The 26,089-nt window shown below is 40.3% G+C and overlaps 1 protein-coding gene across 1 annotated transcript in view; it reads left to right on the top strand.

Moving 5' to 3' along the window:
- Positions 1–23,056, top strand: part of SEMA3G (semaphorin 3G) — a 92,836-nt gene extending 69,780 nt beyond the window's left edge. The window contains exons 8-16 of the mRNA XM_087954930.1: positions 7,020–7,134; positions 7,899–7,968; positions 8,307–8,451; positions 8,776–9,007; positions 9,972–10,063; positions 10,951–10,992; positions 15,203–15,428; positions 16,407–16,546; positions 21,314–23,056. Coding sequence (XP_087811056.1) covers positions 7,020–7,134; positions 7,899–7,968; positions 8,307–8,451; positions 8,776–9,007; positions 9,972–10,063; positions 10,951–10,992; positions 15,203–15,428; positions 16,407–16,546; positions 21,314–21,808 — 1,557 coding nt within the window. The 3' untranslated portion in view covers positions 21,809–23,056. The remainder of the gene's footprint in view (positions 1–7,019; positions 7,135–7,898; positions 7,969–8,306; positions 8,452–8,775; positions 9,008–9,971; positions 10,064–10,950; positions 10,993–15,202; positions 15,429–16,406; positions 16,547–21,313) is intronic.
- The last annotated feature ends 3,033 nt before the right edge of the window (positions 23,057–26,089 follow it).

The raw sequence follows: 26,089 nt of genomic DNA, 5'->3' as shown, positions 1-26,089 counted from the left end.
TGGTAAATGTAGGAAGCACATTTCAATTCAATTCTGGCATCTCCATTTTTCAGACAGCAGATAGAGTGGCTTGCCTGGGAGAGACCGGAGAGAATCATTTGCCCAGATTTATTTCTTTTGGCTTTGAAAGAACCAGTGGTTTGACTCAGTGTCAGATAGCTTCACCTTTTCTTATGCAAGCTATGGAACTAGTTAACCAGGTCATTTCTGGCACAAGTGAGAAATCTGGGTTGATGTGTTTGATGATCTTATTTTGCTTTGTTTCTTTGGCTGTCTGAAGTTCAGAAGTGTCGCTACTTTTTCTGTCTAGCTTCTTCATAGTCCAACTTTCACTTTCTTAGAGTGTTACAGGGAAGACCTCAGCATCTGAAATATGTTTCTGACATATTTCTTGACTGCTGGTTCCTTTACAGTAATGTGCAATCATTCATTTTCAACGCCTGGTGATCCCCGCCCCCCCAGACAGATTTTCTTACTTGTTAAGAGAGGACCCCTCTTCGAAATGGGTATCCAGCAAACATCATAACATCTCTGTATCCTTGAAATGTCAAAGAGCATCTCCACCAAGAGGGGAAGTGGAGGGTCTTACACCCCGGCCTACTATACTATACTATATCCTTGGTTGAAATTGTTTCAGTGCTTTTGGTTGAGCACTTTGTAAAATACATTCATCTCTTTAGCCCACCCTCCCCTTTCATTCTTGGGATTCATCAGTTCTTACGCTCAGTGCTAGAGCATTAACATTTTGATGAATGAGTACTACTGTTCCATCTCACCATATCTCAGAGCTATGGATGCTCCATGGCAACAGCAAAGGCCCAAAATGCTGGATGGAGCTGTGCATCCATGTGTAAAGAGACTGCAATCCAGAAAGTTAAGCTTGTTCAAGTCTAGGGTTCCTTTCTCCTGTGCTCCAACTGGCCAGCTCATTCGTGACCCGATTTTGGTAATTTATTGCCGTTGTTTTTCACCATACTGGGGTGTATTAATACGTTGCTAGCCTCATCTTTAAGACTCAGCTCCCTAGACTCTGCAGAGTGGGTGTGGTACATAAGGCACTTTGGGGTGTGCAATCTGTCATATTACAGCTTGATAAAATGTATTTGGATTATCCACAGCATATTTTAGGAGAGCTGGGGTTTTTAAATGTTTATATTCATCTAAAATGGAGAGCAATCTACTGTCTCTTAAATCAGGAAAAGAGAGGCTATTGCCAGATGAACCAATATGCTGCACAACAGGCAGCAAAGAATTTTCTCTAATTTATCATTTGATGCTTGACTTGAACCTGGGTGTGTTCCACACATGTTCCTATTTTGGGAGGTGCATCAGACATATTCCTGTTCTTCTGTACAAAATGTTTGCCCGTATATTCTTTTTCTCTCTTAATGTTTATAGCAAAGGAATAGAGGAAATACAGATACAACAGTTCAACTTACAACAGTTCATTTAGTGACTGTTCAAAGTTACAATGGCACTGAAAAAAAATGCCATGACCATTTTTCACACTTACAACCATTGCAAGATCCCCTGATCACATGATCAATATATGGACTCTTGATAGTTGACTCATATTTGTGACAGTTGCAGTGTCCCGATCACCTTTTATGGCCTTCTGACAAGCTAAGTCAATGGGGAAGCCAACGGTGGCAAGAAAGATTGTAAAATGGGGCAAAACTCTACTTAACAAATGTCTCACTTGACAACAGAAATTTTGGGATCAATTGTGGTCGTATGTTGAGGACAACCTGTACCAAAAACAAACAAACAAATAAAAAAAAAACCTGAACAGGGAAGCATAAATGCTTATTCAAAATCTACATATATTAGGAAATGACCTCTTTGAGACACCTTTTGTTATGGTTCACCAGCAGCAGGTGCAGACGGCTGAGGTCTCAGAGAGCGAGGACTCAGATGAGGGGCCTGCGTGTGATGCAGGGATGGAGCCAGGACCATCAGGGAGCGGAATGCTGCCTTTGGAGCTTGTGGAGGCTGGCAGCAGGGATGCAAAGGACACCGAGGAGCTTGTGCCCAGTGCGCTTGTGTGCAGGGCTGATTGAAGGAAAGAGCAGCTGCAGCAGCACGGGTGACTCAGGAGTAAGGCTGCAAGGTGACGACCTCTCCCTTAAGGGATAAAAGCCAGCTCTCAGAGGTGGGATTCTTTGCAGGAAGCAAAGACGTTCTTGCACTTCAAGTCTTGTGGAAGTTCAGACTATCCTGGTTTGTGTTTGGAGACTTTTGGTTTTGATTATTTCCTTGCAATTTAATCGAGTGTTCTTGGCAGCCTTGCACAATCTTGGCAAGGCTTGTTCTTATCTGGGACAATTAGTTTTTAATAGCGTTTTACTGTGAATGAACAGAATTCACAGAGAAGCATTAAAAAGGTTTTGCTTTTATCTCTGTTTGGCGTTTGTTTGCTTTGAACGAGGCTTGGGCCAGAACATTTTTCCAGAGAATCCTTGTAGATCACGGGCGTCAAACTCAATCAGGTCACATGACGTATCGTGACTTTTTTGTCTTTGCGGAGCCAGGAGGGGCATGGCCTGGGCGTGACATATCCAGCCCGTGGGCTGCTAGTTTGACAGGCCTGTTGTTGATGGACAGAAGTCAACCATCTTTCCCCTCTTAATTGTGTGTGTATATATGTGTGTGTAAGAGAGAGAGGTAGAAAGAGAAAGGGAGAAAAGGAAAAGTATATTACATACGGTGAAAAATGGGGGAGGGTATCACATAGAAAATCATCCAATCCACTGAATATTTGCCTTTGAGGCAGAGCCCCTGCATTCTAAAAACACACCTGGAAACATGATCTATAGATAACAACTGAAAGGCTTGCCGTATTTGTGAAGCAGAAGTCGGAACTTGGCCTCTGCAAAGCTAGGAGCCAGCCTAATGGGCAAGACTCAGTTCAATTTCTATCACTGCTGTTGAAAAATTGGAGGGAGGGGGGGGGAAACCCCACCTCTCTCCGCCTAAAGAGCTGTTGGGGAGAAGTATTTGTCAGATGGAAATTATCCTAGTGGCGCCTGCCTGCAATAATTCAAACTCCCTGCAACAAGTCATAAAGTCAGTGTACTACAATGGACTAGAGAAATGGAGATGGCAGATTTCCATGCAAATAGACTAATTCTGCTGGCTGTGAATTACTTGTTCTTGTCCTAATCCTACAAATAAACAATAAAACATAGAGATGAAGCAATTACTTGCTGGATTCACCACCCTTTCTACAAAGAGGGATTTTGTGTTTAAGAGGCATCCAAGATGGGGATCTAATTTGATTTGCGGAGTTCGCAGGGGCAGGGAAGGGGGAGTAAGTACCCTGCTTAGTTAAGACAATCTGTGGCCTTGTCCTTTTGCCTCTTTGGCAGTCAAAACACGCACACAATGGCCGGGTTAAACTGCTGCAGTCGCTTGAAAGTATTAATCCACAATAATCCCAGAGGGATTTCTGGATTTTGTAAGGGCTGCTTTTGTGAAGGAAAAGGAACAGTTGTCATAGAATAATACCTGAAAAGTAGCACTGGTAATTGCTGGAAGATAGTTGGAGTCTGTTTTGGTTCCTCTATTGCAAAGAAAAACAGACATGTGTTAGTTGTGGGTTGTATTGTAATATTTGGGAGGGAGAATGAAAACCACATTGAGTAGGGCAATGATGAAAAGTAGGTAGGGTCAAATTACATGTGTAGGCTGAATTTTCTGTGTTTTTCCTGGGGTTCTGGGGATGTTGGGGTATTTTTCTTTGCATTTTCTAGTTGCAAAGAATAATTTTAGTATGTATACTGTTACTTCTTTAGGCTTCCTGTGGTGAAACGAGATTTATTTTAGTCAGAAGTCTAAAGTTTATTTGGGGGAGAAATAAATTTAGTTTAAAATCTTGCCACCAACTTCCCAAAATGATAAAATTGGTTGTTACTTTCAGTCTTATCAGTGTTTTTCTTGGAGTATAACATTTTAAGTGTGTATGTGGGAAAGGATTATTCTGTTTCTCAAGGGAGCAGTTCATTATAAACAAAATAATTAATAGTAACATTGCATGTAGAATTAGTACAAGTTACTTCTGTTTAGAAATGCATTATCAAAACTCAGGTCTTATGGGCAGAATTAAGGTTTACAATGTTAGATGAGCCATCGGTGTCCCTTTTCTTTTAACATTATATATGATGAGGGCACAGATAAACAGATACAGATTTAGATACAGATTAACAGAGTTGGAAGGGACCTCGTAGGTCATCTAGTCCAACCCCCCACCTGAGCAGATCCTACACCATTTTTGACAGATGGCAGTCCAGTCTCTTCTTGAAGGCTTCCAGTGGTGAAGCTCCCACAACTTCTGAAGGCAATAAATATAGTTTAAATATACACTGCTCAAAAAAATAAAGGGGACACTTAAACAACACAATATAACTCCAAGTCAATCACACTTCTGTGAAATCAAACTGTCCACTTAGGTAGCAACACTGATTGACAATCAATTTCACATGCTGTTGTGCAAATGGAATAGACAACAGGTGGAAAGCATAGGCAGTTAGCAAGACATCCCCAATAAAGGAGCGGTTCTGCAAGTGGTGACCACAGACCACTTCTCGGTTCCTATGCTTTCTGGCTGATGGTTTGGTCACTTTTGAATGCTGGTGGTGCTTTCACTCTAGTGGTAGCATGAGACGGAGTCTACAACCCACACAAGTGGCTCAGGTAGTGCAGCTCATCTAGGATGGCACATCAATGCGAGCTGTGGCAAGAAGGTTTGCTGTGTCTGTCAGCGTAGTGTCCAGAGCATGGAGGCGCTACCAGGAGACAGGCCAGTACATCAGGAGATGTGGAGGAGGCCGTAGGAAGGCAACAACCCAGCATCAGGACTGCTATCTCTGCCTTTGTGCAAGGAGGGACAGGAGGAGCACTGCCAGAGCCCTTCAAAATGACCTCCAGCGGGCCACAAATGTGCATGTGGCTGCTCAAATGGTCAGAAACAGACACCATGAGGGTGGTATGAGGGCCCGATGTCCACAGGTGGGGGTTGTGCTTACAGCCCAACACCGTGCAGGACATTTGGCATTTGCCAGAGAACACCAAGATTGGCAAATTCGCCACTGGCACCCTGTGCTCTTCACAGATGAAAGCAGATTCACACTGAGCACATGTGACAGACATGACAGGGTCTGGAGACGCCGTGGAGAACGTTCTGATGCCTGCAACATCCTCCAGCATGACCAGTTTGGCAGTGGGTCAGTAATGGTGTGGGGTGGCATTTCTTTAGGGGGCTGTACAGCCCTCCATGTGCTCGCCAGAGGTAGTCTGACTGCCATTAGGTACCGAGATGAGATCCTCAGACCCCTTGTGAGACCATATGCTGGTGCGGTTGGCCCTGGGTTCCTCCTAATGCAAGACAATGCTAGACCTCATGTGGCTGGAGTGTGTCAGCAGTTCCTACAAGATGAAGGCATTGATGCTATGGACTGGCCCGCCCGTTCCCCAGATCTGAATCCAATTGAGCACATCTGGGACATCATGTCTCGCTCCATCCACCAATGCCACGTTGTACCACAGACTGTCCAGGAGTTGGGGGATGCTTTAGTCCAGGTGTGGGAGGAGATCCCTCAGGAGACCATCCGCCACCTCATCAAGAGCATGCCCAGGCATTGTAGGGAGGTCATACAGGCATATGGAGGCCACACACACTACTGAGCCTCATTTTGACTTGTTTTAAGGACATTACATCAAAGTTGGATCAGCCTGTAGTGTTTTTTTCCACTTTAATTTTGAGTGTAACTCCAAATCCAGTCCTCCATGGGTTGCTAAATTTGATTTCCATTGATAATTTTTGTGTGATTTTGTTGTCAGCACATTCAACTATGTAATGAACAATGTATTTAATAAGAATATTTCATTCATTCAGATCTAGGATATCTTATTTTTGTGTTCCCTTTATTTTTTTGAGCAGTGTAGTTTATAGCTGTTCCATTGGTTGATTGCTCTCACTGTCAGAAAATTTCTCCTTATTTCCAGATTGAATCTCTCCTTGTTCAGTTTCCATCCATTATTCCTTGTCTGGCCTTCAGCTGCTTTGCAAAATAGCTTGACCCCTCTCCCCTCCTCTCTGTGGCAGCCCCTCAAATATTGGAACACTGCCATCATTGTCCCCCGGTCCTTCTCTTCACTAACTAGCCATGCTCAGTTCCTGCAACTCTTCATTGTATGTTTTAGCCTCCGGTCCCCTAATCATCTTGGTTGCTCTTTTCTGCACTCTTTCTAAAGTCTCAACATCTTTTTAATAGTGTGGTGACCAAAACTGGATGTAGTACTCTAGGTGTAGTCTTACTAAAGCTTTATAGAGGTGTATTAGTACCTCCCTTGATCTTGATTGTATCCCTCCGTTAATGTAATTTAGGATTGCATTGGCTTTTCTGGCTGCTGTCACATACTGCTGGCTCATATTTAATTGGTTGTCCACTAAAACTCCAAGATTCCTCTCACAGTTACTGCTATTGAGCCTGGTTTCACCCAGTGTATATGTGTATTTTTGGTTTTTCTTGCCTAAGTGTAAGACTTTACTTTTCTCTACATTGAATTTCATTTTGTTAGATAGGGCCTATCAAACCTCCAAGTGGCCTCAAGAGCTCTCAGGGAAAATGCTAACAACCAGATGATTGCAAATAAATATTATCTTTGCACACATACTCCCACCATCCTGCCAGAACCAATGAAGCTTCTTGGAGGAGAAGCGAAACATCTTATTCTTCTTCCTCAAGGAATTATAGTCCTATTGCCTTTTGGAAAAAAAGAGCACCTTTAAGACTACCCTTGAGTCATTTCTCTCAATGAGTAAAATAATAAGCAAATGTAATGTTTTTGTTTGTTCAACTAGCTCCTCAGGATCTTGTTTCAGGACTTGTGTGGAGAAAGATCATGTTTTAACTCATCTTTATGCTGAAATATTACAAATTCAAAAGGTTCAAAAACAGTTATGTGCCATTATGTCAGTGGCTTTCACTCCTGAACATTATTTATTTTTCTTCTTCCAGAATGATGTTGGTGGACAACGAGTGCTGGTCAACAAATGGAGCACTTTCAACAAAGCTCGTCTTGTGTGTTCTGTTCCAGGACCAGATGGCATTGACACACACTTTGATGAACTGGGTGTGATTTATATTCCATAATCACAGTTGGTTGGTTTGTAGAGGATTAGGAATTTACAGTATGGGGAAAGTGGAACCAAAGGAATGACCAGGGACATTTAATGCTATACTAATCCTAAAACTAAGCCAGTGGAGATTTGATCAGAGCTTAATCAAAAACCACTGGGAGTTTAAAGTCAATGATGCATCCTTATGTTAGGAACTCATAATCTGAGATTCCCTGGTCTTATGTAGCACCCCCCCCCACCCCAATTTGTCTGCAACCTCCAAAGAAAAAAATACAATTTTTGGTATAAGAGAAAGGAGAAATTATTAAATGCATGGATGAAGAGTAATCATATTGATGATGTTTAATTACATACAAATGAAATCAGTTGTAGTCTTATTCTGACTCGGCTCAGCTTCCCAAATTTTGGAATGGGCCTCTTCTCTTCTCCAGCACAGCACCCACAGGCTAGCTAGGACAACCTTCACTTCAGAAAAAGGTTGTGTTCCTATGCTAGAGTGTGGCGCCATGCAATTTTATTTTAGATTAGGCAGTGGTAGTGTAACAGGAGTTAGCAGCAGTGAAACAAAATGGATAGCACAAATATCTTCTAGGCCAGGGATGGGGAACTCTGCCCCTTTTATGACTTGTAGACTTCAACCCCCAGAATTCCTGAGCCAGTCATTAGAAGAAAAAAAACACTTAGAAATATGTTTGTGTAGAGTAAGTACATTGACACAACAGTTACAGAACTCATTCGATCATCCACTTTTCAACAGAGGACATCTTTCTTCTGAGGGCCAAAGATGGCAAGAATCCTGAAGTCTATGCACTGTTTAGCACCATCAGGTGAGATGTTTCTATCTGTGGTTTGTAGTTCTGTCTGTAGTTACTTTTAACAGCGAATCTTTTAAAAATGCCCTTTATAATGAGTTTATAATTTTTTGTATACCCAATATAGTTTGCTTTTTCGCCAATTCTTCTTCAGTCAACTTCACTAGGATTCATACAGTATGAATTATTCCCCACCCCCCACCCCCCAAAAAGTGTAACCTTCTAGGCATTTATTTACTTAAAAGCATTTTTCTTTCTTTCTGAATTGCAGCCTAGAGAGATAACAAGCAAATCTCAGTGACATTTAAATCTTGTGTTACAAGCAATATTTGGGTAATTTTTTCTCATTACAGCAATGTCTTCCAAGGCTTCGCCATCTGTGTCTATCGTATGGCAGACATCTGGGAGGTTTTTAATGGACCATTTGCTCATAAAGATGGTCCTGATCATCAGTGGGCAGCTTATGAGGGCAAGGTGCCTTACCCAAGGCCAGGAGTTGTAAGTATAAGAATGAAGGTGATGATTTTCCTGGGGGGCGGGGGGACGACAAGAAAAGAACAATGTATAGGAAGAGCAATTTGCCATAAAACAAAGAAATTAAAAAATAACATGCAAAATAATGTTTTGTGTGATTATCTAAAGCTGCCAGAACTATTCACATCAGTGGAAATGACAACAAAAAAAGTTTCTCAACTTCTGGAATAAATTTTGCAAGCATGGGAAGAATCAAGGAAAAAAATGAAATGGGGGAAAGAGTTGGCTTTGATTCCTGATAACTAGTAAAAACAGAGCTATTTGCTAAAATGATTTCCTTTTTCCTAGTGCCCTAGCAAAACAACCAACCAGCCAAGTCGTCAGTACTCCTCGACCAAAGACTACCCAGATGAGGTACTGCAATTTGCACGTGCTCACCCCCTGATGAGCAAATCTGTGTATCCACTACAACGGCGGCCTGTGCTGGTGAAAACCAACCTGCATCATCGCCTGAGGCAGTTAGTGGTGGATCGTGTGGAAGCTGAGGATGGGCATTACGATGTCATGTTCATTGGCACAGGTACTGGGGTTCAGCAGTACCTGAACATCTCTCTTCCAAACTGCAGATACAGTATATGGAGTTGCTTGTCATTATGTAGAAGAATTTGTGAGTTTGAAGATAATTTCCTGAATTTTCAAAACTTCAGACTACAACCTGACATTGAAAAGGGGTCTTGGGTAAAATACTGATGAATGGACAAGCCCAACTTTGCTATGCATTGAAACAAGGCCTGTGCATCATGCTCAGCTGAATTCAGAATAGAAGTGAGCCATTTGGACCAATTTGTGAATCAGTTAGAACTACGTTGTGACCACCATGGGGCTGTCTGAATGATCTGGCATCTTTTGGCACAACAGGAAGTTTGCCCTATACCAGCAAAATAGAATATTTTCAGCTTTTACTTATTCAGGAGGATAGAAAGGGTGAAGGAGATGGATGGATTTGAGTGAGTCATACATGTGTTTTCTTCAAGGAAAATACTTCTTCAGGGAATCTCCAATTACAGTGTTGTGTGGAAGGGATGTTCAAATTTGTCTGCCATTAAGGCTCCTTTCTTAGAAATTGTGTCCTTTTGTTTGCTGTATTTCAAAATGTAGTCTCTATTCAACAGTGAGAAAAACAATAGCTTAGCAAACTACAAGAAATGTTTTCCAAGTCAAGGTTAGAGAATGAGAAAAAAAAATGGTGAAATTACCATTTAGTTTTTTTAAGGTGGAAAGTTGAGCATTGATTTTTTTTTAAATTAGCATTTCCCCAATAGCTTTTAAATGTAAAAGAATAAAGATGATTCAGGGATGCAGAGATCTAAAATCACATATTAGTAGTGTAGTATATCTCATAGTATAAAACTAGGAGTCACATTCTAGGCTACTTGCTGTCAAGAGCAGCTTTTGAAAAAGTTCCCAATGAGCTTTGCCAGGATTTTAGGTGACCCCAGGGATGGCCTTGTTTCAGTGGGCTTTCTTTCCTTCCTCCCTTTTAGATGCTGGCACCATATTGAAGGTGATAGCCCTACAAAGAGGAAATTTTGCTGCTGTTGAAGAAGTGGTTTTGGAAGAGCTTCAAGTGTTTAAGGTGCAGTAAAAATAGCAGTATAAGTGTGAGCTTCATGTATATATTCAGTAAAGAAACAATCCTGGCTGGCTAATTTTGACTGTATTGCACATTGCTTGATATTCACTGGTTTCTTGCATAGCATTTACAAGTGTTCCTCTGACAAAGTCTTGCACTATCAGTGTGCACGTGTGCGGTAATAGTCATACATGGACCATTTTTGTGCCTAATTACTACTTAGCTGTATAATTCCAAGTTTGTAATGTGTTTTATGAAGATAGTTATCATCCTGAACACAATATTAATTAGAAGCCTATCTTAGAAAGTGAAAAATTGTATTTTATGAATCCAGATATGTATGTATGTATGTATGTATGTATGTATGTATGTATGTATGTATGTATGTATACTCTTCCGTACATGAAGGAGCTATGATAAAGGTAGTAGCCACAATATGAATACTGCAGCAATTATTTAAGTCTGCTTTTAGGCTTGGTTCCCATTTGGCTATGAACTTTCATGGATAATGGGACCTTGCCCTGCTTTTTGAATAGCCCAAGATCCTTGCTTGTTGGAATTTGTTATTCTGTTTGATCCAGTTTTTCAGAGAAAAAGACCATAGAAAGTATACTTATTTATACTTATAACTATTGAGTAACCTGGGAAAGAGAATGGTTGTATATCTCCATTAGCCCTAATTTTCAGATTTACTGAAAGTTTAAGTTTGGAAAAAGCTATCTGTCCAACTGCCATTTGTGTGTACGCATTTATTTTTGTGAGAAAATAGCTGGGACAATAATGACCTTCGATGACTATTAGAAATACATAAATGCAGAATCATAGGATAGGATTGGGAGTCATTTGGGGGACATACTTTAGTTGAATTGCCATGTCTTCATGTCCTCCAGGTACCAATCCCCATCACTGAGATGGAAATTTCTGTGAAACGGGTAAGTAATGAATGAATTATAAAAATAAATCATCAACTTCTATCCCTTTGCGTTTTTACTATAAAATTCACTATTTAAACTAGGCATGGCCATTCCCTCTTTCATTCCTTCCAACAAATTGTAGTTTTCCAAAATATTTATCTTTTATTCTATTGGTTGAATTTCCTGCAGCATTGCTATAGATGTATTTTAAACATCTTAAATGTTTACTAAAGGAAATTGGACAAAAAAGTAATAATTAATTAACAAACAAGGTTCCTTCAGAATGCAATGCAGTGTCTTAAATGGATTTGACATAGAAAACTTACTGCTGAGACAAATGGTAAACACAAACTCAGGACCAGTTTGAACAAAAATTGCTATTAAAAAAAAGTAAAACCCAAAAATCACTGTACACAAGCCAGTAGAATATTATGCAGGTTCAGAGTTTAATCTAGTCATAGGGAGCCATGACTTCCCAATGACCAATGTTTTAGAGTTAAAATTAGATAATAATATAACCTACACTCATTTTTGTCATTTAATACTATATTAACTTTAATAAAGCAGCAAAATAACAGTTATTTTTTTAAAGAAAATTATGCAAATATTCGTAATACTGATAATAAGATAGGAATCTATGAAAATATTAATATTAATACATAAATCAAATAATTATGAATATATAAACCAGATCAATATAATTGAAAATGAATCTTCATCATATGCAAATAAATTAGATATAGAAATCAAGAATATATTAGCAAAATACAGGAAGCAGGCTGTTAATATGTATATTCTACAGTTAGAAATGAAAAAGAAAAGAATAAAGTATTTTAGAGATTAATAAAGTCACCGCACAGCTTTTATATGTAAAACAAAAATATTATGAATACAGTAATACAATTCAAAATTGAAAACAAATAGATTTAAAAATAAAGATAAAAAGATTTTGAAAAATCTCTAAAGGTCAAGTTATTACCATACTAAAATATTAATGATTAATTTATGATTTTTTGAAAAATTTATATACTTCAAGCAATTCTTTAGTAGATGAAATTAATGATAATCTAAATTACAAATGTTTCAGTGCTGAATGGATCAGACTCAGTAAGGAATTTTAGGAACAGCACAAGGATATTTAAATACAAGAGTTCTTATTAATATGTAATTGAATGTATTTAAGAGAAAAATCTTCCCTCATTCTGCTACAATTGTAAAATTATCCTTATTCCCAAACCAAGCAAGAAACCACACAATATAATTATATAGTGACCCATTTTTCTACTGTGAACTGATTATAAATTTTGTTATAACCCATCCCCCTCAATTATAAATAAAATTATATATCCAAATTATATATGTGCATGAATAATAATTTGGTGTGTGTATGGAGAGAGAGAGAGACAGAGAAGGAGAATTACTAAATTTTTGCAGGCAATGTGATAGATACTCAAACACAGCACATTTGTTTCATATTAAAAGGGAGCTGCAAAAGTTTGTAAAAGTATCAGCTTTAACATTTTTCCACTTTAGATTCATATGTGGAAAAAGGTCAAATTTTGGATAAAAAGTTTTTGATGAACTGAATAGTATAACTAAACAAAGAGTTCAGTTTTAGAATCTTCCATACAGTATATGTGATAAATATAGAATCAAGTAGCCAAAAAACATATTACAATTTTATTTATCTCAGTTAAATCATGAATTACTCAGCTTTACAGTTGAATAATTTACCGTGTGAAAATTGCATTATTTACTTATTTATTTATATGCCTCCCCTCTCACCAGAATGGTGTCTCATGATAAAATTTGGCCAGAAAATTTATTTGAAAAACTACAAAATGAATGTGCAAAAAACAAAAAAACAAAATGGCAAACTGTCATTTTACAGGATCGGGGGGGACGGGGACTATATTTTATAAACAATTATAAGCCATCTTCTGTCAGCCCAGAGGATATGAGGAAATCATAATATGGTCTGTAGTGAGACAATATGGATGCTAAACTAGTAAAATGCCAGCCCAAATTTTGATTATTTAAAGCTATACTATGAAATAGGAACAAAAACCTAAAGAATAGGTTCTTTATGAGAATATGGTGGTGGTGAAAACAGCTTTCAATCACCACCATGCCTGAAGCCCAACAAAACACTTCCAAGATTTTAGATGTGGTGATTTTTTGTTGAAAGATGTTAAGACCAGGGAAAGTTCAGATACCCATTCCAAAAGAATCTCTGACTTCACAGCAAACAGGGAACTATCACAATATAATTTATCTTCCTCCAATCTAGCATTATTCAGCTCTGTTGAATTTAGTAGCCATAATCTCAGATAAACTGGGAATCCTGTTTGTAAATCATAGGTTGTGTAGTCTAATATTTCAATGGGCGGTACATTGGGGAAAACATGTCCCTGCTTTATAAACAGCGGACCACTTCCAATTATTCTCCAATAGTCATTAGAAATTAGAAATATGAAATCATTATTTAAATCATGAATTTCTATTTTAAATCACAGAAATCTGTTAAAAATGCTAACTGTAGTTTGGTACTACAGATATTAATTATCTCAAGGCATATGTAATGTGGCTTCTTTCTGCATGTCTTGACTTCTAAGACCTCTGACGTTACCGAGTAGGTTTTCTTTGACATTAACATATATACGATCAGTTTCAATTCTGAATGGCCATAAATAATGTCAAAACATATCCAGGAAACTGTGGGAATTCCAAAGCCATTTAATTTTATTGCTCTTCCAAATGCTGTAACTTAAGAAGGTTGATGACACAGCTGCCTATATTTTCACTTAGAGGACCAAATTCAGTAGAAAAAGGAAGAGCGCAATTTAGATCAGGAAAATAGAGTGCAGGGTGCGGGGGAAGAGACTGAACAGTCCTTCCCAGTGCCATTGTTCCCATGAAAATTGCTGCACTTGTTTCTACAGCAAGATGTACCTTACCTGTAAAAGATCAGCATGATTTTGCCAGTGGTTAGCTCTGCAAGCTTGTTTCAAGTTAGTTTCTGAACGTTGCGTTACCATACTAGGTAACATCATCAGCAGGATTTCCTTGTCCTGTTCGCCTTAGCTTATAAATGTCTTGTATGCCAGTTTGGTCAGTTGGTCGTGTGATTGGTTGTTCGTTTGGAGCTATATTTAAATTCTGAGCAGCTGATTGGTTCTCTTGTTGATTGGTCCTATGTTCAATATATTGCAGTGCTCCTGCCCGCTGATCAGTAGGGTAGCTTAGAAAAAAATAGTTCAGTCAAGATCTGATTCCTAACTTTGTCTGGGTCCTAAAGGAGCAAAAATTTCCAGTTCCCCAATTTCACAGCAAAAGGAAAACTGCCTCTCACTGTTTCCAATGTCCATGTTACTATTATGGGAACTTAAGATTAAATGAGGTGTGGAACTGAAAAATAAAAATAAATTAGATAATTTATTTTTTATTTTTCCAGTTCTACCCCTTGCTTTATCTTAAGTATCTAGATAGTCTAAACATCATTTTATATATATATATTTAAAAACGTATCTAGAACAAAAGCATATCACCAAGTTTACGGCAGGGCTTTTCTTCCAGGACCTGTAAGAGTTTTGGGATGGGAGGGAAATAAACACATAGTTGAGGATGTAGGAATTGACCCTCAGTGGTATGGGGGAAGGAATGAGTGAAGGCTTACTTGAGCCCAGGAAATGAGCCAGGAAGATTGCCCCCCCTCCATCTCAGCTACAGCAGCATTCCAGCAAACACTACTCATGCATTCCCATTTTACTGAACAAAACACCACTAGGAATAAGGCAGCCAACTCTCCAGACAAGCCAGTCTCCTGAAATTAGGCAGGTTTGGAGTTGGCTTCAAGTAGGGTCAGTATCATCATACGGAGGTACTTTTAACAAGCTAAGCTTCAGTTTTCTTTTCTGAAAAGTGCAGAGGAAATTCTGATAGAAACAAAAGATGTCCCAGTAGAAGAGAATATCTGTAACTGAGAATTGAACTGTGGAGTCCTAGTACTCTCTGAGCATGGGTATTTAGTTGCAGACATTTCATTACCCAACCAGGTAATATTATCAGTGTTAGTGAGTGAGGGTTTGGGTCCCTCTTTAAAATAATGCCCACCAATTTCACTGTGTGCTTTATAACTCTTCATCAGCATGAGGCTGCTATTAAAAATAACAGCTCCAGGGTGATTTGGTGCACCTCTGATTAACCCTGCTTTGAATTGTTTTGACAGCAAATGCTTTACGTGGGCTCACGGGTCGGTGTTGCCCAAGTGAAACTGCATCAGTGTGAGACGTATGGGACCGCCTGTGCAGAATGCTGCCTGGCACGGGACCCCTATTGTGCCTGGGATGGTCTCACTTGCACCAGATACCAGGAATCGGGCAAACGTCGCTTTCGCAGGCAAGACATCCAGAACGGGAACCCCATGCACCAGTGCTTGGATCAAAACCTAACAGGTGAAGAAACTTGGGAATATATGTTTAGAGCGGTGGGGCAGAATGGGATGGCTTTTGTGGAGGGATACCTGCCATATCCTTGGCTTTCAAGGACACTGGAGAGTGAACATGGCAGCCACGCTGGTGCAGTGGTGAGAATGCAGTACTGCAGGCTACTTCTGCTGACTGCTGGCTGACTGCAATTTGCCAGATCAAATCTCACCAGGCACAAGACTGACTCAGCCTTCCATTCTTCAGAGGTCGGTAAAATGAGGACCTAGATTGTTGGGGGCAATATGCTGACTCTGTAAACTTAGAGAGGGCACTGTGAAGCTGTATATAAATGCTAAATGCTACTGCTGTTAAGATCAATTACAAATAGGCAAGGGGTCTGCTGTGTTACCGCTAATAATAACCTCTGTGTTCATGAAACAGAGATTTTCACAGGGATATGGTCAAATTTTTGCTTTGGACAGCATCTATTTTATGAAAGCATAAACAGAGTTCCACAATCTTCACTGGAATATTGGGAAAAAGAGGAGACCTTGGAGTCTTTGGCATCTTGAATTAACCCTGCAAACACTCTGACAATTTTGATTCAGTACTCAGTGTTTTGGATGGGGAATAAATATCTCTCTATTCCAAAGAGCAAAATAGCAGGTTGGGCCAGGCTTCAAACCCATTCCTACCTCCCACAGGTTCAGAAGCAATCCTGGACCATCGTGACCCTTTTATGGAAATGGGAGATTTCCGAATGATTGATATGTGGTAATAGCATATAGAAAGAGAGTAGAGTAGAGTAGAGTAGGAACAGAATAGAGTAGGAACAGAATAGAGTAGGAACAGAGTAGGAACAGAAGAGGATGGAACGGAACAGAACAGACAGAATTGGAAGTTTTGGAAGACTTCTAGTTCAACCCCCTGCTCAGGCAGGAACCATTTCAGACAAATGGCTGTCCAATCTCTTCTTTAAAAATTTCAATTTTTGCATTTTTGTAGTGGATGACTTTGACAGCATTGAGGAGAAGGTGGTATATGGGACAGAGCACAACAGTACCTTTTTAGAGTGCATCCCCAAGTCACCCCAAGCTGCAGTGCAATGGTTTGTACGCAGATCTCCAGAGGAGCTAAGAGATGAGGTGAGAGGCACTCTTGCTTTTGTTTTCTTAATAGCAATTTTCTTTATATCTTCTCCCTCTAAGTATATACACAAACACATACTCTCTCATGTAAATATATGAGTCATCTTATCACATTATTGTTCCTGCCGCATAAGTACCACATTTTTTGTCTTGACTGTTTTCTTACAATAGATATTGGTTATATAGAGCATTGTGGAGGGTCTGGGAGATCTTTATTTACTAAATTTCAGTGTGCAATACTGCTGTAAAAGCTGAGGATCTCTGCCAAATGTACCCCTTTCCATTCTGTTCCCTGTCTGTGAATAAAATTGTCTTCTCCTCAGGCTGTTAAGCACATATGGAGTTCTTGGTTACTTATGATGAACAGATAAGAAAGGTCTCCTCAACCTCTTCCAGTCATAAGGCAGAGCTACTCTTGCATCTGGTCGACGCGATCTGCCCTCCCTCTCATTCTTCAATCTGATTTTTTTTTTTAATTCTTGGCTCTATCTGGGCTAGGGGAAAAAAGAAAACAGATTATCATGTAACTGAGCCTACTAAAAGTAAAGCATTTTCCTCTCTCGATTTGTACCTCCTTTTCACAGAGGCAATACAATAGCTTGGAATGTCTTTTGTCAATAAACTACTCATGGCCATCATTGCCAAGACAGTGGTCCAAAGAGAAGGAAGTACAGTTCTTATGAATTCTACTGAATGTAAGATGGATACAGCTTAAATAACAATGAAACAGCTGTTGTGGGCCTTCAAGACTTGGAAGTTATTTTTATAGCTGTTCCCCACACTCCAGCTCTGTTAATATGGGTATGTGAGTTGTTTAAGGCTTTATTAATTGACCCTGAACTCCTTAAGGAGGCATTCAGTGAGTTTGCTAAAAACAGCAGAATTGATTACTGATGCAACCACACTCTATGGCAACCAGAGTGTTAATTTGCAGATGGCTGGGGTTCAGACATTGGCAAATTGACCATCAGTCAAGAACTACTCTGGCAGGCAAGCCCTGCCAAAGTAGTTTGGGAAGATTATTGTTGTTTGGGAAGGTTATTGTTGTGATGCTGGTAGAGAGTACACTAAGAAGAGGTACTTGCCATCTGCAGCTAAGAAGGAAAATGCCATATACTTAAAAGATTGATTGTCTTTCAGGCTAGAAAGCAATATTCCAGCCTTTCTTCCTACTGGAAGAAACCAAGGAGACCTCAGGAGTATCAACACAAGTATTCCAGCAACAGCAGCTGAAGTAAAGGAGAGAAGATGAGGAATAAAGAACTCTTAATTCAGAGTTCATTATGTGTGTGTAAGGCGGTATTCTCAAAAAGGTCCATCTGGGAATGGACCTACAGGGACAGGTCCTAGTCCACTGAGGGAGGGTGGTGGTGGCTTTCTTTGTCTGTCTATCTTCTGGTGATCAGAATGACACCTCACAAGACGTGTCATTCTCTGCTTGACATACTTTGATGTTCAGATCCACTGAATTCTAGTTCTATTAAACTCCTGATAAAGGTACTTTGTTATCCATTGTTGGTGCAATTCTCAGCTAAGAAATATTTGGTGATAGATTTGGTGATAAAGGGTATACGTTTTAGGGTAGTGAAATATCTGAGAAAATACTTTGACAGAAAATACTTTCAGAATAATTGTTTAAAATGTTATGCATATATTTTTTCACTGCAATTTCTTCAAAAAAAAAATACACAAAAATGTAACTCATGTGAAAGAGGAACTCATTAAATACATAAAATATTTAATTAAACAGACTGAACTATCCAGCAAGTTCTTATAATATTGAATTATAGCAAACAACATACTAACAACCCACCCACCCCAACACTAACAAATCCAAAATTCTATTTATTTTTCACTTGTACTCAAAGCATGGAAGGTAAACTTACATTCTTTCTGTGCAAATGATGGTCCAGCCTTATAGGAACAAATTAATAATTTAGGAGGTATAGACTCTCCAATTAATTTTAAAGCAGGTCTCTGGAATAGTGGCATAGCCTTGCTTTTCCCTTTCTTAAATATCCAGGCCTGATTTCAGTGGTTTGGAATACATATATAATTAGGGAGTGGCTCTCAGTTAAATTCTGTAACTTTCATTGCTGCTTCAATGTGTGATGATTTGGGGAATATTTTCCCACAAATTATTTTGCCATAGTCACAATATTTTTTTAAGAGGCAGACTTGCATATCAAATCTCAACAGAGAAGCTGGAGTAAAAATTACAAAATTATTAGTAAAGTTGCCTTTACAACATGTGCAAGTTCTGTGGAAACCAGAGAAATATCACGCAAGCAAAATGAAGACAGTCCGTGAATATTTAAAATTTAAAAAGCCCAAGAATTATTCTACATAATGTAAATAACATGTTATTAACTTTGCCACTTCATACTGAATTCTACTCCTCAGTAAATACTTATTTGTAACGGCAATTAGCCTTCAGGGAGAGGGTTTTCTTCCTGATGTTATCTGCATGTAGATTATTTAGTAATTAGCCCACTTTTATTACTTTATGTGTTACTCAAGGCAGCAAAGATACCCAATACTTCATCTTTCTCCTCTTTTTCCCCTCAACAACCACCCAGTTAGATGGGTTGACTGAGAATGACTGGCCCAAAGTCACCCAAATGCCTAAGGTAGGCCTAGAATTCATGGTCTCCTGCTTTGTAGGCCTTAATCATCACACCAAACGTTTGGTTCTTGGAATTGCGATTTCAGGGAGCGTGATGAGGAATTCCTGACTAAACTGAAAATAGGGAAATCCACACCACCCCCAACTGTGTGAGGTCTTTCTCCTCTTTTCCCAGGCTAGTCTAATTCCCAGGAAGTGAAGTGATAATACACAATGATTGGAGAGGAGGGTTTTTTGGGGGAGGGGGCAATTGGGATATAGAAGGTGGGAACTGATAAGTAAACACAGCTGCTGAGTTTCATTCCAAAACCATCATTTGCTAATAAGGGCAACGCTGGTACTTCCTGACGGTGCAGTGGTGTTAGACCGCCTCCCATGTCTCCCCTTCAACTTTCTGAAGGACCACACAGATTAATGGAATGTGCTTTTCTTGCTGGGCTCCTTGTTCTTTGTATAAAACAATAAATACAATCGTTTAAAAGAAGGGAAGAAATTAGCAAGATGTACGTCTATCTGCTATTTCTATTTAGTTTCAGTACTGGGTGACTTCCTTTATAAGGTGGGGCTTGTGTCAGGAGACTCAGCTGGAATAAAATCCTTGCAGGTGAAGTCTGTTTGCAGGAGAAACCCATTTTGAGATGAACAAAAGTGCTGCAGAATTTTAGGTAGGTTTCTGGGTGGCCACACCTAGTTTTTAGGGACTGCTACTTCCTAGAAAAATTCCTTTTAGGCACTACTGCTATCATTACCCAGCATACAACCAGAAGTAAGTCACCCTAAAGCATTCACAACCTAATGGCAGAGTAAGGATTGGATTGGAATTAGAACATTTTTATAGATGGGGACATTTCAAAGCTAGAGAAATGTTTTCATTTATTGAAAATTGCCAGCTACCAAAGGAGTCTGGCAATTTGAGGGAAAGACAAGACTTCTGGGTCAGGATAAGCAGCGTGGTTTGGGAAAATGTTAGAGCCTGACTGGATGTTTCAAAAGTTTATAGTAGTAATGTTTTAAGTATAGAGTTAAAGTTTGGGCGGCCCCCCCTCAGCAGCTTTGCTCTAATACGTTAAAGTTAAAGAAGGGACACCGCTAAAAGATGAAATAGTGCAAATGAAGTGGAAGCTTTCTTTTTGAGCAGCTCTGATCTTAGGGGCAATCTTTTATATATCTATCTATCAGATTGCCTGGATGCTCCTGTCTCTGGGCCCATTCTTTACCAGCATCTTCAGTATTTAGCAAGTGTAACTCTACTTTTTCTTTCTTTAATCAATCACAAAAACCCCTGGATTCTCAGAGTCACATCAGTTATGTGAAATAAGCATTTACTTTTTTTTTTTATTGTGCTTAGGGGGAGAAGCAAGATGCATTTCTCACCACAGGAATTTCCACACATACCCATACTGTTATCACTTCGTCATACACTGCTGCATCGGTTCAAGCATACTGTAATATATGTCAGAAAAGATGTGAATCATAGCATATTTAGAAATCTGTTTGGTTTTTTTGCAGGGGTGGGATTCAAATTTTTTAACTACTGGTTTTGTGGGCATGGCTTAGGTGGTAGGCATGGCTTGGTGGTCATGTGACTGGGTGGACATGGCTCGGTGGTCATGTTATTGGCTGGGCGTGGCCAACTCAATATCACTCACATCGAGGCACGCATCTCCTCGCCTGGCCTCTCATGACTGTGGGGATGCTGCAACAATTGTAAGTGTGAAAAATGGTCATAAGTCACTTTTTTCAGTGCCATTGTAACTTTGAATGGTCACTCTATACAACAAAGTACCAGCAAAGGAGGGGGGAAAAACTCCAGAGGGAGTTTCTGTAAGCAACACCAGAATGTTTCCTTCCTGCCTTTCTTACATGATTAGGCCAATAATTTCTTCTAACAACCGGTTCTCTGAACTGTTTAGAATGTTAACAACCAGTTCTAGCAAATAGGTGCGAACTGGTAGAATCCCACCCCTGGTTTTTTTGTCCCTAAGAAAGACTGGGTCTACTTTTGCAGGAAAGTTTGCAGTCAAGCCATTGCTGACCTTGACATTCCTGCAGTATCTCGATTAAATCAAACTGAATTTCTAGAAAACTCTTTATCTTCCTAATTTTATTTATTTCATTTTTTTCCCTGGCTCTTCCAGGTGAAAACAGATGAACGGATCATGAAGACAGAATACGGCTTGCTGTTTCGGAAACTCTTTCGTCAGGATACTGGAACTTATTACTGCAGGTCGCAGGAGCAGGGCTTTGCTCAGACTGTCAGCAAAATCATTTTGGAAGTGGTGGAGAATGAGCAGCTGGAACACATTTTCCAGAAGGAGCAGGAGGAGGAGCTGCCTCGGCCTCCGTGCCGAGTCCCCAACCTCCGCCTGCTACATGGACAACGATTGTGGTTCAAGGACATCATGCATCTGATCGGCTACGCCAATCTGCAGAGATTGGAGGAGTATTGTGAGCGGGTGTGGTGTGGAGATCGGCCACTATGGCATAAAGGCAAACTCCCAAAGAGCAAGAATCTGCTGGAGGGTGGCAAAAAGGGAAGAGGCAAGCAGCCCAGTGACAGAAACCGAGTGCCTAGGCAAGCGGTGGCCACTGAAGGAGACATGGAGCCAACTCTTGGCAAAAGCATCCTGTGAATTAAAATCCACCCTTCTAAAACTGTCCTTGCCCTGATGGGGGTCCCCCCTTGCCCTTGCTGATCAACTGAGCCTATGGACATCCCTTCCTTCTGTCAAAATGCTGGAGATTTAACAAATACCAAAGTATTGTTTTTCTGTCCCATACTGACAACCCTGGTGTGAGTTGTATCACACCTCACATGGTATCAAGTCGAAGAAAGGGTGGAGGTGGCCTCACTCATGATCGTGTGTGTTAAATGCTGCCATCCCTGAAGCCTCCTGTTCAGTACGGCTGAGCTACATGACTCAGAAAAGGCGCCATTAAGGATCTAATCATGTGGCTGGGAGACTGTTACCAGCAACCAAGGAACAGCAGCATCCGTTCCTCTTACAAGACTGAGAAGAAACAATGAGGAGATGGAAAGAATGGATATGTGTAATCCATGCTCTTCTGGAGGATCAGCCATAGATAATAGTCACCCTTTTGAAGGAGCAGATGGAGCTTCCAGTGACCTATTCTCCCCATGCTACATGCTGGGTATGGGTGTGACCATTGAATTGTGCGTATCACGGTACCTGGAGGTGCAAAGCAGATCGTTACAGCACTTCCAGCCTCCTGCTTTTCCTTGTTCTGCCCGACAGGTCAAAAGCAATGACAATTCTTTGGGCATGATTGCATATGAGTTTTTAAAAGGCCAGTTACTTTACAATACGATTTGACCCTCATGCTTGTTTATACCACATGTGTCCTTCTCATGCACTCTCTTTCAAATCACCAACGGTTGGAGGCGAAACTAAACCTGACAAAGAAATGAGCAAACAAATAAACAGAAACCTCAGGGGTAACATGGACCAGCCAAAAAATAATAATAAAGTCTTATGCAGCTTGTCCTCAGCCCCGCCTTCTGCTGTAATTACCCCCCCCCCTCCTCCCAAGGTTCTGTTGAAAAACAGAGGAACCAGTAAGCTAACCTTGGCCACATAATGTAGTTTGGTTCACCTATTGCTGAATTTCCTGTATTTTGCTTGCCAATATCTTATCCTGTCCAGGAAAGTCTGACTTCTCTGCACCACCTCTGATTATTTCCTTGCCGGCCACTTTTTCTTGGGCAATACAACCATCCGCCACTGGAGGCCCACATAAGCATTTGCCTTCAACAAGCCTTTGCCTTTCATGGACTTGTTTTAATTCCTTTGTTTTAAAGATTGACAGCTAAGTGAAAACTAGCAGTTTGTTCAACAAATAAATTAAATCTTACATAGCAAGCTCCGACTTGGGGGTAATTTTACACCTGCTTCTTGACTTTCATCAGCATAATGAATAGTTGGGACAAGCTGGTCCTGGGATCGAAATGCCTCGTTGAAATGGTTACCAGGTAGCGCACTGATTTCTTCCTAGTACTTCCTAGGTATTCCTAGTCCAGAGCAGGTGTTCTCAACCTTTTTTTCGGTTGTTGTTCACGGCCTCTCGTGAGCGCAATTTACCTCTGCAATCCCTTTCGTGGTCACCGTTAGCTGCCTATTTTTTACCATCTTCAATGTTTATTATTCTGAACTGTATCATGTAATATATATGTAATGTCTTTATAACATTAAGACAAAGTCATTGGTAGTAGCTGCCAAAGTGGCTTAATTCTATGCCGACATAATTGTAATTGCCAACCATTTTTTTAAAAAAAATACACAAAAATATACGATGCATAGCAGCTGCAGCAGGATGATGCCCCCTAGAAATATGGCATGGACCATGTTGAGAACCACTGATCTAGAGTGCAGAAAGCAACGCCCAAGTTGCTGTAAGTTAGTGAATTGGCTAGGAGGTGTAAACTAGGTAACCAATTTCTAGACAAACTGGCCAATAACGGAGACCTGTTCAAGAGCAAATGGACAGATACTGATGCAGATAATGATTCTTTTGGGACTCCTTTCAGATAATGACTTATTGCAGATAGTGCTGATTTCGAAGTAGACGAGCTCTCCCGTCCTCCAAGAAATACGAATCATTGTGGGATTTTTTTTAATGCATATTAAAGAAAGAAGGAAAAACTGCAAAGGCACTGCACCCACCTTTCTCTAAATCAGTGGTTCCCAAACTTTTTCAGTCCACCGCCCACTTGGTGCTACAAACTCATCCTTGGTGCCCCCCACCCAGGGGTGGGATTCAAATTTTTGTGGGCGTGGCCTAATTTGAGGGTGTGGCTTGCTGGTCATGTGACTGGCTGGGTGTGGCTTGGTGGTCACGTGACCGGGTAGGTGTGGTTTGGTGGTCACATGACTGAGTGGTTGTGGCCAGGTGACTGGCAAACCAAATACAAGTGGTCGTCACTTAATGGCTGGTTGCTTAGCAAGTGTTCTAATTTATGACTAGCCTCCCCAGAGCTACTTGACCTGTTTTTGGAGTTTTGACAGCCACGCACACACATACACACACACTCCCTTCTAACCCTGCTGGAGCATTGGTCATTGGACTAGAATTGGCAAAGCATCTCTGATTAGACTCTAGTAGTGAATAGAATCTAATCAGAGATGATTTGCCGATTCTTTTATTTTTATTTCTTTATTTTATGTTGCTGAATTGCATTGACATGCGTGTCCCTTCTTGTGCACAGCCCAGAAACTTTTGTGATTCTTTGCAGCAAAAATTACCGACCTCTGGCTTTGCTCTACTTTTCAAACGCTCCGCCACTGCTGTGTTCTAGGTGCCGGCCCCTCAGGTCCACCCCATTGAGCCCGCTGCATTGGAGGGACCTGCCCAAGCAAGTCCGAGCAGAGCAGTGCACCAAGTCAATGGGGTGAGCCTCAGAGAGGGAAAGAGAGAGAGAAAGAAAGAAGGAAGAAAAGAAAAAGGGACAGAAAGAAAACGGGATAGACAAAGAAAGAAGGGCGGGATGGAAGGAAGGGATAGAGAGAAAAAGAAATAAAGAGGGAGGGAGGGAGGAGAAAGATAATATCTATTCTACTCCAATCACCTGCTCCAGCAGGGTTAGAAGGGAGTGTATGTATGTGTGTGTGTGTGTGTTCTTGTACTTTACCAGTACATTTTGGTTTTGCCTTCTTCAAAATTGGCACTGTAATACATTAGGAAAAAGTAATTTTTTAGGGCGGAGGTCTGGTCCAAAGGATCCAGTTTAAATCCTCAACAAAATGTGAGAGCTTCCTGATAGTCTTGACCATGTTTTGTCCACAAAACCTTTAATTAGAAGCCAAAGATGTTTCAATGTTCTGGCAAAGATGCTGGCAAAGATGTTTCAGTGTGGAAAAGGGCCTCTAAACTAGGCCTCATTTCAATCTGATGCATCAGGCCTTTCTCTTATCTTTCTCTCTTTCTCTCGTTCCCTCTCTCTCTATCCCTTCCTTAAACTATCTACCTATTTTCTACCCAGGCAGGCCTGGGCTAATCCTGCATCATCCCGTTTCCCCTTTCAGAGGCCCCGGCCCTTAATCTCCCCGTTTCCTCACCCACGACCGCCTCTTTTGTCATCCCATGGCTAGCTGCCAGGGAAGGCAATCCAGGGCTTTGCCATTGTTGTCGCTGGGCTCCCCGCCAGCCCATGTCACCCTTGTCATGAATGCCTGCAGCGGCCATGTTTTTTTCAGTGCAGCTGGACTGCATAAATTAGGCATGACTCATTTAACCATCTTGTTTAACAACAGAATTCTGGGAGCAATTGTGGCCATAAATTGAGGACTATCTGTGATATTTGCTGTAGCAAATAGGAAAGGGTATTTACACTGGTTCAATTGCTGAACCTCATTGATAGAAAACCACTGTGGAATGAAATCAATTTTATTTATTTCCTATATTTATAGCACACCTTAATTGTATATTAGTGAAAGCTGTGTTCTCTCTCCTTTCTTCCCCACAACAACCTTGTTAGGTAGGTGGCCTAAGAGAGAGTGACCCAGGCAGCTTTAATCCCCAATTGAGCAATTCATGGTTTCCCAGTTTCTAAGTCAAAATTAAAGACAAAGACCACAGAATTCCAGAGAGCTGTTAGCAGAGACAAGCAGTATTAGAACAATATCTGCAAAGACACTGAAGAAACAGACATGGAAAACCAAGGAAAGTTATCCAAAAGTTCTCTGAACTCAGAAGGAGGTCACAGCCACAAATTGGGTAGTAAAGGATGCTAATGGACAGATAGTAACCAGTTCAAAGGAGATCAAACAAAGTTGGAAGGAGTACGTGAAAATACTATACTGTACAGTACAAATGTCACCATCTTTAGAAGATATTCCTTATATATCCCTTTCTTTCTATGGTCGATAATAATTTATGAACTTTGAATGCTGCCCAGC

Source organism: Notechis scutatus, chromosome 2 (genome assembly GCF_049901735.1).
Source record: "Notechis scutatus isolate UNSWTSFEM ecotype Mainland chromosome 2, rNotScu1.2, whole genome shotgun sequence".
In the NCBI taxonomy this organism is placed as follows: Eukaryota; Metazoa; Chordata; class Lepidosauria; order Squamata; family Elapidae; genus Notechis; species Notechis scutatus.
The sequence above is the reverse complement of the archived record's forward strand: the minus strand, read 5'-3'. Positions and strand labels throughout refer to the sequence as shown.